This window comes from Malaclemys terrapin, chromosome 3, assembly GCF_027887155.1.
Source record: "Malaclemys terrapin pileata isolate rMalTer1 chromosome 3, rMalTer1.hap1, whole genome shotgun sequence".
NCBI classification, from domain to species: domain Eukaryota; kingdom Metazoa; phylum Chordata; order Testudines; family Emydidae; genus Malaclemys; species Malaclemys terrapin.
Window position 1 is genome coordinate 161,860,343 of NC_071507.1, and position 14,505 is coordinate 161,874,847.

Sequence of the window (14,505 nt, forward strand, 5' to 3'; positions counted from 1 at the left end):
GGACAAAATAATGAAGTCAGTGAGCCAAATTCACAATGGACTTACTCTTGATTTTTACTGGTGTAACTGAGAACAGGATTTGGTCTATTAAGGCTGCATAGGGAGTAACTGAGAGCAGAATTAGGCTGACTACACACGTGAGAGTTTTGTTTCCGGGATGAATTTGAGTATTCTTTCATTCGTTATAACACTTTGTGCTAACGACATGTAAAAAATGCATTCAGGTTGACCATCCTTAGTCACTTATAGTGGCCCTCCTTAAAGCCTGTGGAAGCCCAACAGCCATGTCTAAGAGGAGAAATTGGGACACAAAAACAATCATCTCCAGTGTCCCTCAGATCTGATCACTACAAGCTAGACAGGAACGTAAGATTTGCTATGCTGGATTGGACCATTTATCCATCATGTTTGGTGCCCTAGCTCTGACAGTAGTCAGTAGCTCATGCTTTGTTGAAAGGTGAAATGAACCTAGATAATTGTGCAGTATTTAGCTCTCTAGCAAATATTTTAAGTCCTGAAGCATGAGGTTACATTTACTCTGTTTTTAGCAAGCATAACTAAATGATAATATTGTAAAAGAAAATACTTTGCATGAAATTACAATTTTTGTTACCGCAAAGTGCTAGCCATGTAAACATGTCATGATAGATCTAAAAAACAGCTGGTTTATTTGAAACTGTGATCATGCCAAAGCTGGCCTGTACATTCTGTAATAGGAAATCTTATGGGTATTTCCTTCTCTGCATCATCAGGATTTTCACTCCCCCATTCCACCCTCGGTGGGACAAAGGTGGGGACCTGACCCTGCCCACCTGCACATTTGCAAGTACTGTCAGGAAAATAGAGGGGGAGGCACTGAATTCTTTGTTTTAGTCTATATCCGCCAGAAGCATTAGCTTGCATGTTTCCAGGTTGTATCTTATTTCCTGGCTATGTTTCTTACCCAAATTAAAAGAGAAATGTTAAACTTTAAAAAAAAAAAGTTTACAACATTTTTTTTTTTTTTTGGAATAGCCATTTCATATATTTAAAACTTCTTGTTTTTTCTCTTAGGGAATTCCTGGAATCCCTGGAAGTCATGGAACAAAAGGACAAAAGGTATTCATAATAATTTAAGATACAATTAAAATCAATGCAAATTTAGGTTTTTTTGCCTGAATAAGGATTTGAGGGGAAATTTTCAAAAGCGTCATAAGGGATTCAGGAGTACAAATTCCATTGAAAAGCAATGGGGACGAGTTGGGAGGGTCCCAGAGCCCAGGCTGTAGCCTGAGCCTGAATATCTACACTGCAAGTTTATAGCCCGCAGGCCAAGCCTCACGCTCTCAAGTCAGCTAACACAGGCCAGCCGCGGGTATTTTATTGCCATGTAGATGTATCCTCAGAGAGAGAAAGGACTGGATGTTATGCTGCGTGTTACAGATTTCAGGGCCCCTTCAGTCTCCAAAATACTACCCTGACCTGGGCCTTAGAGATGTTTTTCAGACTCCAAGCTTGTTTGATCTGAAATATGAGCCTTATGAACTGGGTTAAGCTGCCCCTGATCTGACCTCATCTGACTCCAAAGGGTAAGGGAGAGAGCCTGTCTGCCTCCTAGACCAATAACAAGGAACTCTGCTTGCCATGGTTGGTTTGGAGGCCTTCCTAAAGGGGATCTATTTTTTTCTTAGTTTGGTTTTGGCCTTCCTTGTCTTGGATCCTGTACAAGGACTCATGCTTCTAAATCTTTTATGCACACTGCAAATCTTTTGATCTTTTTTTTTTCATTCTGTGATTAGAGCAATCAGTATGGCTAACATACAATTAATTGGCTCTTCTAACACTTTGAAATCAATCCTGATGAAACTAATCTGTAGAAGTAGGGTTTTGTAATCAAATTTCTTTTTTGCACCAATATTATATTTATGTGAGATGTTTTCAATTATAGGGTGAAATCGGACCTCCAGGGCAACCAGGAGCAAAAGGATCACCAGGGGCCGCTGTACGTTTTTTTCATGTAATTTCCTAGGTTATTTAAAAAGAAAAATCAAATTCTGTTATGTGTAAGTGTAATGTCCTGCTTTGACTGCCATCATTAGCAAAGTTTGGCCCTGGACATTCAGCACTGCAGCATAGACCTCTACCATTATAGCTAAAGAATGAACTAGAATAATTGGTAGCAAGCTATTTTCTGCTGTGGAGTGGCCTCTAGAAGATGCTGCATAATACAGTGAAACAATGGGTTACATCAGCATGATTGGCTCCATGTTACAGACAGCATAAGTTGTTATTGCACAAAATTCTCTGTTACTCACACACTCACCCTGTTCCTAGGGCTCAGGCGTAACCCTGTTAATTTAGGCATCTAACTTTACCCCTCCGTGGGCTCCAGGCTCTACTCCTCCAAGCTCTGGGCTGTACTCCTCTGGGTTCCGGGTAAACATCCATTCCCAGTGGACTCAGGGTTTAATTTTTTGCGGGTTTATGGGGTCTTTTACCAGTGAAAAAGCCTAATACAGTAATACCCTACTTAACTTCTATTTATTAATCAAACAGAATTCACATACTACACATAAAATGCTCACCACTCTCAATAAGACGGATGAACTTTTCTTGGTGGCCCGTCAGGATCAGGTCATCTGGGGGGCTCCAGTTTCTGCACGGTGTCATTGGCAGAGTGTTGCGGTCTGGCAGTTCTGATCTTGGGACTGTGTCCTGAAGCTGGTTCCCAAAGAACTTCTCTTTGGACCCCAGTTTATATAGCGAAACTTGAGTCCTGCTTAGCTGTACCTTAATCAATCATTTTACTAACCAATCCTAACCTATTGTGACAAAATTCTTTAAGTAATTATACCCCAACATGTTAATTAATTTACACCTAGCAAAATTCATTATGTAACAGACAGAAACAATCAAAGAACCAGACAGAGATAATATAGACAGACTATAAGGAAAGGGGACCATAAAGATAAAACCACAACTACTGATAAGTGGTTTCTTGCCAGACAGAATGCTATCAAACTAAGTTTTCTTTAACCATCTTAAGTTCTGTTTCTCTATCTGGTGATAGTGGGTGCTATTAGGAGAGGATCTCCTTCTTAACAGCCCAATATTACATTGTTTTAATGTAATTTAGATGCAATGTGAGGATGTGACTTTCTGCTTCTTAGCTAATGGCTGCTGTTCTCCTAATATGGCTGCAGATAAAGGCCTTAGGTCTTTCAATATGGCTATGGGAAAAGCCTTCTCCTTACAAAGTGGGAGTGTGCTAATAACATTTGCACATACAAAGTTGGGAGGTATTGCCAATATGGAGGAGGACCAGAATATCATACAAGAAGATCTGGATTACCTTGAAAACTGGAGTAAGAGAAATGGGATGAAATGTAATAGTGGAAAGTGCAAGGTCATGCATTTAGGGACTACCAACAATATGTTTTGGTATAAGCTGGGGATGTATCCATTGGCAGTGATAGAAAGACCTGGTGTATTGGTCAATCACAAGACAACTATTGGCCACTAATATGATATGGCTGTGAAAAAGGCTAATGAAATCCTAGGATGCATCAGTTGAGGTATTTCCAGTAGTGATAGGAAGTGTTATATTATCATTATACAAAGCTCTAGTGAGACCTTACTTGGAATACTGTGTCCACTTCCGGTTGCCTGTGTTTAAAAAAAGATGAATTCAAATTGGAACAGATGTAGTGAAGGGCCATTAGGATGATCAGAAGAATGGAAAACATATCTTATAAGAGGAGACACAAGGAGCTTGGCTTGTTTAGCCTAACAAAGCGAAGGCAGAGGGGTGATATGATTACTCTCTATAAATATGTAAGAGGGATAAACACCAGGAGGGAGAGGAGTTATTTCAGTTAAGGGCCAGTCTTCGCACAAGAACAAATGAATATAAACTGACTGTCAACAAGTATAGGCTTGAAATTAGATGAAGGTTTCTAACCATCAGAGGAGTTAAGTTCTGAAACAGCCTTCCAAGGGGAGCAGTGGGTGCAAAAATACCTGTTTCAAGACTGAGCTTAAGCCTAACTTGATAAGTTTGTGGTGGGGATGGTATGATGAGATTGCCTATAATAGTATGTGGCCCATCTGTGACTGCTAATAGCAAATATCTTCAATGGCTGGAGATGGAACACTAGATGGAGAGGGCTCTGAGTTACTACACTGAATTCTTTCCCAGGTGTCTGGCTGGTTGGTCTTGCCCGCATGCTTAGGATCTAACTGATCACCATATTTGGGGTCGGGAAGGAATTTTTCCCCAGGTCAGATTGGCAGAGACCCTGGGGTTTTTTTTGCCTTCCTCTGCAGCATGAGGCATAGATCACTTTCTGATCTACACTAGATCCACTAGACTAATGGATTCTCTGTAACCTGAAGTCTTTAAATAATGATTTGAGGACTTCAGTAACTCAGTCAGAGGTAATGGATCTATCAGAGGAGTGGGCGGGTAAGGTTCTATGGGCTGCGATGTGCAGGAGGTCAGACAATATGATCAGGATGATCTCATCTGGCCTTAAAGTCTGTGAGTCTATAACTGAGTACTTAGGTTTGTCAGTGTTTTGCTGAGAGACCATGGAATTAAGTAGCTGAGCGCTACATCTGCCACCTAAGAAATCTGAGTTCTGTTCCCAGTTTATGTTATCTCTCAGGGTATTTTGATGGGTGACAACAGAAGGAGGTTCATCCATTTTGTCTGTACTGGCTGGAGGTTCTTTGTATGTGGCACACTTAAATAGGGTGATGCATGTGCAGTGCTAATAGAATGGTCAGAGTTTTTTAGGCAGAATGCCAAGACCATACTGTAGTGAGCAAGACACTGATGGGAAATCCAATTTTGCATCTCTTTGATTTCAGGAGACTCTCTGCCGATGTCAGGTTTTTGCTGCAGATAAAAAAGTGCTAGAGCTCATTGAAAATAACAGTGTGAGGAATTTTTATAATGGAAAATGTTAGGCAACCTAGTAGCCTCTACCTCTTCCCCTATAAGTACATTATAAGATCCTTGGGGCAGGCACCTAGCTTTATTTTATAAGACAGGCAGTGTGGCCTCTTTGATAGAGCACTGGGCTAGGCTTCAGGAGACCTGCATTCTATTTTTGACTCTGCCATTGGCCTGCTGGGTGACCTTAGTCAAGTCATTTCCCTCCTCTGTGCCTCAGTTTCCATCTGTGAAATGGGGTAATGGTATTGAAATCCTTTGTAAAATGAACTGTGGATGAAAAGTGTTATGTAAGAGCTAGGTATTATTTATATCACCTAGTGAATTTAGTTGACTACAAGGTTAGGCAGCAACTGATCAGGAGTTTTGTGAATGCCAGTGATGCCTAAATATGGGATGTAGGCTCTTAAGTAATGTAGGTGTGTCTGAAAAAATTGCCCAATGTATTTATCCTCACAACACCCTTGAGAGGTAGGAAACTATTATTATCCTAATCAATAAATAGGGAACAGGGACAGAGACTAACAGCCTTGCACCAGGTCATGTAGAAACTCTGTGGCATGGGAGAAACTCGAACCTCTATCTCCCATGTCCAGGCTAGTTGCCTAACCACTGGCTCAACCTTTTAGCCTCTGTTATACCCGTATAAAATGCATATAGGCAAGACTCTTATTCAAGAAAGATCTACATCTTTTGTATGTGAACTCTAATCATATTTCCTTACATTTAATGCTATGTAACCCATTTATGTGAGATCTTTAAAATCATGAAGTAATCCTATTAGTGACTCCTACAAATGATTCCTTTTTCCAGAGTATATGGGAATAATTTTTAACAGATGGTAGCTTTCACTGATTGAAATCTGAGTTTACTGCAAGAAATAAAAATGTTGCTTCTTTCGTTTTTAGTGGAAACAAGCCTGGTTGCTTTGGAGAATTCTTTCTCTTTGAATTAAAGCTTTGATTTGTTTTATGGCTTTTGTTCATTTAACTTATTTTCTATAAGACTCTGGCAATTGAGATCAGATGGTCTTACTAAATATAAATTCCCAGATCTGTGGATGCTTTCTTCTTATACATGTGAGCATCATATAATTCTGCTTTTAAATGGTTTTTAACTGAAAATAGAAACATTTCAATTTTATAATAAAAATAACTTGGGTTTCTAGGCCTATTTTTATTCTGAAATATATTGGCTTTTTATGCAGGAGTTTACTTTATTACTTGTATTAGGCAGTGATTAAGTTAGATCAGAACTATAGAAGTCAAGAATTTAATGTGAAAGCAGCCTCCGTGGTTCCATCCTAACCAATACTGAACTTTTTAATGGTTACAGATTTATATTTGTAGAATCAGCACAAACTTCAATTTTTGGTCCCACATGTAGTAATCCCTCAAACAAACTGTCTATTTTCATGCTTGGGATTTCTTGATTAAAATATGTTATCGGTTAAAATGAATCATTGAGATTCTGTTCTCTGCCTCTCAGAAGTGCAGCACACAAATTCACAGGCCATGAGGTAGGAAGGACAAGGGAGGTTTAAGCTACCTTTGTGCCCTACCTATTCAGTACATGCAATCCCACCACTGGCTCAATCCTTTCACTAGAGTTTGTAAGGGGCCTTGTGTGGACAACACCTGCACTGGAGGAATTCACCTAAGTTCACATAAGGAAATTTTACAGCCCTTTTGCATTGTTGTGGGAAGAAGAGTATCTCTCAAAGTATTTCCAGTTATTTCTTGTCAGGTGTTTAGATCACAGTTGAAAGAAATTTTATCTGTGTAGGAACAGAGTGGTCTCAGGCATTCAAAGCACTTTCACTTTACCTTTTTACCACGTTCTTAGTACAAGCATAATCTACTCCAAGGTAGTACCTGCATACTCTCCGTCCCACCAGTGTCTCTAATATTCTTTTATTGCCCTTTAGTAGAAATAGAACATTTCTACCATCTCTTTCTTTCTGAGATGAGGTGACCAAAATTGAACAATTGTTAAAGGGGGGAAGGCTTTATCAACAATTTTAATAGCGGTATGTGTTTGTGTGATTCCTCATTTACTTGTTATTTCAAAATAATATTTTATTGCTTTTTGTCTGCCATTGCTCATTAATAAGCTGTTTACTATGACATCTAGATCATGGAACTAATCAATGAGTATAAATGGTGTTGAGTAGTTTAAACAGCACAGATCTTATTATTGGTATTACCATATTGCCTGGGAACCACAGTCATGGACCAGGACCCCCTGGCACTAGGCTCTATACAAACACAAAACAAAAGAGCTTTCAATCTAAGCATAAGACAAGACAATACATGGACACAGATAGATAGACAGGGGACTACAAGGAAACAATGAGGCCATATTGGTCTGTGTGATAGGCTGTGGTCTCTGCACATGAGCAATTCAACATTTGTCAAGCTTTTTTGTAGGTATCAGAGCAAATGAGAATTTTGAGGAGGGTTTTGAAGCTTTGTGGGAGTTTATGAGAGCTCCTCCCAAGCATTGGGGGTGGGGGGAGTACAGGAGAAGAAGATTTAACAAGTGGCAGTGCAGGCTGGTATCATGGGCTAAGCGGAGGAAAATCAATATCTCAATAGCGAAGAAGAGATGATATGTAGAGTGGGATAGATCATGAAGGGCCTTAAAAGTGAAGACAAGTAGTTTATGTTTGATGCAGTGGAGAAGGGAAAGCCAGCAGAGGGCTGCAAACAGATGGGGGATATATTTTCAAAGTGATGGGCTAGGAAAATCTTTGCAGCAGCATTCTCAATGGATACAAGCAGAGCAAGATTGCATTCATTAAAGCCATAGACAAGTATGAGGCAGTAATTGAGACACAAGATAATGAGAGCATGGACGAGATATTTAGCTGTGGGGATGGATAGGAAAGGCCACATCTTAGAGATGGTATGCAGAAAGAATCAACCAGATTTTCATATAGCCTGGATGTGAGGATAGAGAGAGGTCTGAGTCAAAGGTGATACCCAAGATATGGGCCTGAGTGACAGACAGGATGGTGGTGTTGTTCACAGTGGCTGAGAAAAGAGATAGCAGGATGGCTTTTCAGCAGGGGCTGATGGGGGGAATTAGAAGTGCTGTTTTAGCCATGTTTAGCTTGAGTTGATGGCTAGCAGGGTAGCACAGCCTGAGTGGCCCTTGTGGAAATCAGCTTGATTGCAAGCCTTTTTGGCTTTAAGGGAGAGGGTGTGGAGCCATGGCAGTGATGTTACCAGCTGGGTGGGTGATTGATTTTTTTTAATTCACCCAGAGAACTGAGCAATCAGAAAAAATATTCGGATTGGCTTCAGAAATGTTTGAAACTTGTCAGCAAATCAGAAAAATCCACTTTGTATGAAAGTCTAACCTGTATAACCTTTAGCCCAGTGATTAGGGCATTTACCTGCAATGTGGGAGACCCATATTGGAATCCTCTTTCTGGGCCAAGGACTTAAACTCAGATCTTCCCCTCAAATCTGACCACTCTCAACACCAGATTATAGATGATTCTGGCATAGATTGTTCTCAATCGTTACTTAACGAATCACTGAGCCAAAGAAAGAACCTGAGCAAGAGAATAACTCTGTAGCTTGGTAATTAAGGCACGCACTAGAGAACTAGCCGGAGTTGCAGATTCAAATCCCTCCACTGGGTTTGCTGCATCCCTAACAACCTTTGGGCTAAAGTTTATAAGGACACATGTACTTTTCTGAAACTGGCCAAAACGAATTGCGTCAAATTTGTTAATAGTTTTGGGTCAACTAAAACAACATTTTTCAGAGAATAAACTATTCATCCCAAAAAAATTCGCCCCACTCTAGCCATGCCCTGGTTTGAGGGGGGACCAGGCAACAAGGCCACACCAGTTCAGGGGTCCTGACTCTTGTGCCTGCCCTTTGTGAAACTTTCCCACTCACATGCTGTCTCACACTGCAGGTTATTTACCACTGATATAGGTATGAGTGGGTTGCATGACTACAGGATGCAGGGGGGATGTGAAGGAGCATGTGCTACACTGGGTTTCCTTATGTTTGTATATACACCCAGTCTACTTGGTTTGTGTTCTTGGTTTCTGAGTTTGCATCACTTTGTTCCGTTTTGGAGTTTCTGGATGGGTTCCTTTGTAGTCACATTGTCACAGCTTCTAGGTCTGCAGAATTGAGGAGTTTACTTTTTCAGTAACTCACCTACCATACTTTGTTCATATTTTCTTTGGAACACATAGATGAATGTCATCTGGTCCTGGTTATCTGCTGGAATATAATTTCCTGAGGTCTTCAATCAATTTGATTTATCACATCTCCTATCACGTGATTAAAAAATAAGTCATTGATGCATGGAAGATTTGAATGTTTTGAGTAACATAGGGAAATTCAACCAAAAAAGTAGAGTGGACTTTTCCTTGTATTAGTCACACTAAATATGTTTGTTCCAGAGGGGGGTGGGAAACAGATGGAAAGCTAGTTGATAGTTTATACTTAATACACTAGGGAAACTATTCAGTAACAAGTTCTTCTTAAGTAACAATTATCCCAATTACACTGCCAACATCAACAATGTAATAATTTATCTGCCACATAAATATAGTCAGCCCTGGAAAAATAGGGGAGTAACATTAAAATTTTAGGACATAGTCTCCTCTTTTAATTTTATATGCCATAATCTTTGGATTTGTCCAGTTAAACTTTCCCCACATTGCATCAGAAAATTGTTTCATTTGCAGAACATCAGTTCTATATAAGATCATGTTCTTGTAATTTTTGTGCATGACATAGATAAAACTTGGTTTCCTGATTTAAATCACAAGACTGGAAGTCAGGACACCTGGGATTTATTCCTCTCTCTGCTGCAGACTTTCTCTGTGACCTTCAATAACCTCACTTCAACCTTGCCATCTCTAAAGCAGTGTATAGATATTAATATGTATATATTAAAGAATCCTACCAAAACCTTACATTGCATACACAATTTCCAGACTGAGAAGTGGATGAGAAAGAAAATGAACCACTTTCAATCTGAGGAGCTTAAAGTGCTTTAGCAGCGTTAACAAATTAACCATCTGAATAGCCCTGTGATATAGGAAAGTATTATATATCATAGGATTGCTCAGAGGATTAATTTATTAATATTGGTAAAGCACTTTAAGCTCCTCAAATTGAAAGTGCTACATACATTAGAGAACACAATCAAGTCAGTAGTGATTAGTCACTACTGTGCAGTGACCACACCATAAATCCTAGTCTAACTATGGGGAAAATGTGGTATTTCAGTTAAAAATCTGTGGGACCTGTTGATAAATATTGACTTCCTCATGGTGACCACTGTAAGCACAAAGTATTGTTGCTATAAATTATGCAAAAATTAGTTTAAATATCACATGTAGGTCCATTCTGAATAGGTTTCTAAATCTTGCCACAAGTCTAAATTGCCTTTAATTGATAACAGTGACAGCTTAGTTTACATTTTACTGAAGATGCATTATAATGTTTGACTCAAAGGTAGCACTATCATATTTTCCAGCTATTTGACCATTTCCATGTATTGATATGCTTGGATGACAAAAAGTATCTCATTAAGGAGACTTTCCTTTATTAACTCTTATTTCCAAGTGTGTATATCTATCTATCTATCTATCTATCTATCTATCTATCTATATACAATTTTGATTGATACCTGCAGTTCTGGAGTCAAAATGAAAGTGAGAAGTTGTGAGAAAAACATATATTAACACTTGATGTGAAAAGTACTGTAAATGGGAATTCCCTCTTGGAAAACATGATTTAAAAATAAGATTTATCTTTTCCAAAATACACTTGGGAATAACTTTATATAGATAAAAGAGAAGCCCAGGCAGGGGCTTAGCAATTATTAATTTTTAGGTTTCAGTGGAACAAATGTAGTTGTGGATTTCATTATTCACGCATCTCTGTCACTGGTATCTGGCAAAAGAGAGGGGCATTCTTTTATAGGCTCTACTTGAGCTTGTATGCTGAAAGTGCTGTATTTTAAAATGATTGAAGTTGTTGAGTTCTTAGTAAATGCTCCAATCCTGAAGTCTGCCAGTGGTTATATAGCTCAGTGATTAACTTTTCCCTCCCCAAATCCCCCAGGTAATGGGAGAGGAGGGTAGACACATTTACGGGGGCAACTGGGGAAGGCCACATCCTGTTTTCTGATGATCAGGAAGTGAAAGGAACACCCTCCATTCCCAGTTCTGTTTGGGTTTTTAAAAACTTGTACTGGAGGCTGAGCAAAATCTTCCATCTCATCATCTGCAGTTGTGGAGTAGATGACCTCTCGAGGTCCCTTCCAGTCCTATGATTCTATGATTACTCCACTCGCTGGACAATTAAGCCTTATACAGAACGTTTGGAAAATGCTAAAAATCAGACCACAGGAAGTAGGCTGCTGATTTTATGAGGTGTCCTCCCATGAGCAAATTTAGAATTTATCATCACAATTCTTTTTTTATTGAGACTTGCATGTCAGATGCACCTTTCCCCTGAACAGGTTATTCCACATCCTAGAAGGCCCCAGGTGTATAGTGTTTGGATCAGGACTTTAGTGAGTTATAAAAGATGACATTCTCTATCTCTGTATTGTGTCATAATCATATGGTGAATTCATCTTAGAGTACTAAAGGACCTAGCTGAAGCAATCTTGGAACCATTAGCAATTATTTTCAAGAACTCATGGAGGATGGGTGAGGACCCAGAGGACGGGAGAAGGGCAAACATAGTACTTTTCTTTAAAAAGGGGAACAAAGAGGAGCCAGGGAATTATATACCTATCAAACTAGCTTTGATAGCTGGAAAGATACTGGAACAAACTATTAAACAACTTGTAAGCACTTACAGAATAATAGACTGATAAGGAATAGCCAGCATGAATTTGCAGATGACACCAAGCTGTAAGAAGTTGCAAGCACTTTGGAAGATTAGAATTCAAAAGGACCTTGACAAACTAGAGAATTGGTCTGAAACCAACAAGATGAAATCCAATAAGGACTACACTTAAGAAGGAAAAATCAAATGCAGAACTATAAAATAAGGAATAACTGGCTAGACAGTAGCTCTGCAGAAGAGAATCTGTGGGTTATAGTAGATCTCAAATTGAATATGAGCCAACAGTGTGATGCAGTTGCTGAAAAAGTTAACATATTTCTAGGTATATTATTAGGGTGACCAGACGTCCCGATTTTATTGGGACTGTCCCGATATTTCCTTGTTTGTCCCGCGTCTGGACAAACAAGGAAATGCCCCGGAGCCTAGAGCCCGGAAGTGCTCGCACCCCCCCCGCCCCGACTCCGCCCCCTCCTCCCCCGATTGGCTCCCTCCCCGAATCCCCGCCTCTTCCCCGGGCTCACCCTTCCCCCTCCCTCCGCAAGCGCCGGAGGGAGGCCCGGGAGACGCAGGGGAAGCACGGGGCCGGGGTGAGTGAGAGTCCGGCCTGGCCCCCAGCAGGCAGGACTCAGTTGGGTGGTAGGGAGAGGAGGGGGGCGGCCCGCGGGGCCAGGCGGCAGCTGTTCTCCCCCCGGGCAGCGGGACTCGGGAGCAGCCGCTGCTGCAGCTCCCACTGCCGCGGGGGAGGAAGCGGCCATGGCGCTTGGCGGCTGCGGCGCCTCCGAACCCCCCGAGCCGGGGCCTGCTGCAGGGACCCAGCAGCGCGTACGCTGGGCCCAGCCCCTGGCCGGTCGCGTCTGGGCTACTGCCCAGCTGGTGCTGTCCCGCGGCGGCCCCGGGGCGGAGGCATCGGCCGCCCAGCCCCGTTCGTTCGGGGCCGCCGCGGGATAGCACCAGCTGGGCAGCAGCCCAGACGCGACTGGCCAGGGGCTGGGCCCAGCGTGCGCACTGCTGGGTTCCCGCAGCAGGCCCCGGCTCGGGGGGTTCGGGGGCGCCAGAGCTGCAGCCGCGGAGCGCCATGGCCACTTCCTGCCCCCGCGGCAGTGGGAGCTGCAGCAGCGGCTGCTCCCGAGTCCCGCTGGCCGGGGGTGAGAACAGCCGCCGCCTGGCCCCGCGGGCCGCCCCCCTCCTCTCCCTACCGCCCAACTGAGTCCTGCCTGCTCGGGGCCAGGCCGGACTGTTACTCACCCTGGCCCCGCGCTTCCCCTGCGTCTCCCGGGCCTCCCTCCAGCGCTTGTGGAGGAAGGTTTTTTTTTTTTTTTTTGGCCCCGCCCCCCGCCACGCCCCCCCCCCCCCACGTCATTCCCTCCCCCCACACGTCCCGATATTTGTCTTGGGTGATCTGGTCACCCTATATATTATTAACAAGAGTGTTATTTAAGGGAGGGAGTACTGATGATGAGGCCTCACCTAGAGTATTGTGTCCAGTTTTGGCTGCCACACTTTAAGATGGGGACAAATGGGAGAGAGTCCAGAGAACAACAAAAATGATAAAACCTGACCTATGAGGATAGGTATGTGTAGTCTTCAGCAAATAAGAGTGAGGGTGGGGGACCTGATAAGTCTTCAGATATGTTAAGACAGTGATCTGTTATTTTCCATGTCCACTGAAGGTAGGACAAGAAGTAATGGGTTTGATCTGCAGCAAGGGAGATATTAGATTTTCCTACTACCTAACTAAAAAGGATAAAGATAGTTAAGTACTGGAATCATTACCAAGAGGTTGTGAAATCCCCATCATTAGAGATTTTTATGAACAGGTTAGACTAACACTTGTCCGGGATGGTCTAGGTATACTTGGTTCTGTCTTAGCATAGAGGGATGGATTAGATAACCTCTTGAGGTCTCTTCCAGACGTATTTATTTACGATTCTGTGATAAATGTAATAAGCAATAAAACTGGGCCAGCTGTCTCTCCCTTAGCTAATTTTAGAAATGTCATATTTTCTTTTTAAATAAATAGGGAGTGATGGGACCTGCGGGATCATCTGGCCGACCTGGAACATCTGGGTCTAAGGTAAGGTCATTTACTCTATTTTACTTTGAATGGGACAAATGATGTCAAGAGTATTCATTGCCCTATGGATCATTATAACAAAGTTATAGTACTCTTTGTCATGTGCTTGTTTATTTTAATATAAAAACACTGAAAATATAACTATAATTTCCCATATATAACTTGTATGTGATAGTCCAATTTCTAAACACAAGAAAGTCTTGGTAAGATGTAGCAACCATTACCTGTCATGTTATGAGGCATTGGAACTTCTTCAGAAACAGTTTGTGGTACTTTGTTTGAGCCTTGGAATCTTGAAAAATGTTCCTCAATACTAGGGGCCAAATAATACTTAGTATAAACCAGAACTTTCAGCCTGTTTTCCAATTATTTATATTTTAATCGTGTTAAAGTGATGTGCTGCTCTTTCCCTCTAATATTGAGCCAAATTTATTTCAGATGTAACTTTATTGATTGCATTAGAGTTATAGCAGGAATGAATTTGACCCATGTACTTATATAAATCCAGATCTGACTGTTAAGATAACCTTCAGATTTAACATGAGTGGAGTTTTGGCTGAGTGAGTAGTACATGATATGGCCCTCAAAACTTTTAGAAGTTGAGTCTTAATTCTTCTAGTCTTTGTGTCTCTATCCATATATACATGCTTTCA

At 41.4% G+C, this 14,505-nt stretch overlaps 1 protein-coding gene across 2 annotated transcripts in view; it reads left to right on the forward strand.

Annotated features, from left to right (window-relative positions):
* Positions 1–14,505, forward strand: part of COL21A1 (collagen type XXI alpha 1 chain) — a 212,275-nt gene that overhangs the window by 164,461 nt on the left and 33,309 nt on the right. For both annotated transcript variants that reach the window (XM_054024445.1, XM_054024444.1), the window contains 3 exons: positions 1,054–1,098; positions 1,928–1,981; positions 13,799–13,852. In XM_054024445.1, coding sequence (XP_053880420.1) covers positions 1,054–1,098; positions 1,928–1,981; positions 13,799–13,852 — 153 coding nt within the window. The remainder of the gene's footprint in view (positions 1–1,053; positions 1,099–1,927; positions 1,982–13,798; positions 13,853–14,505) is intronic.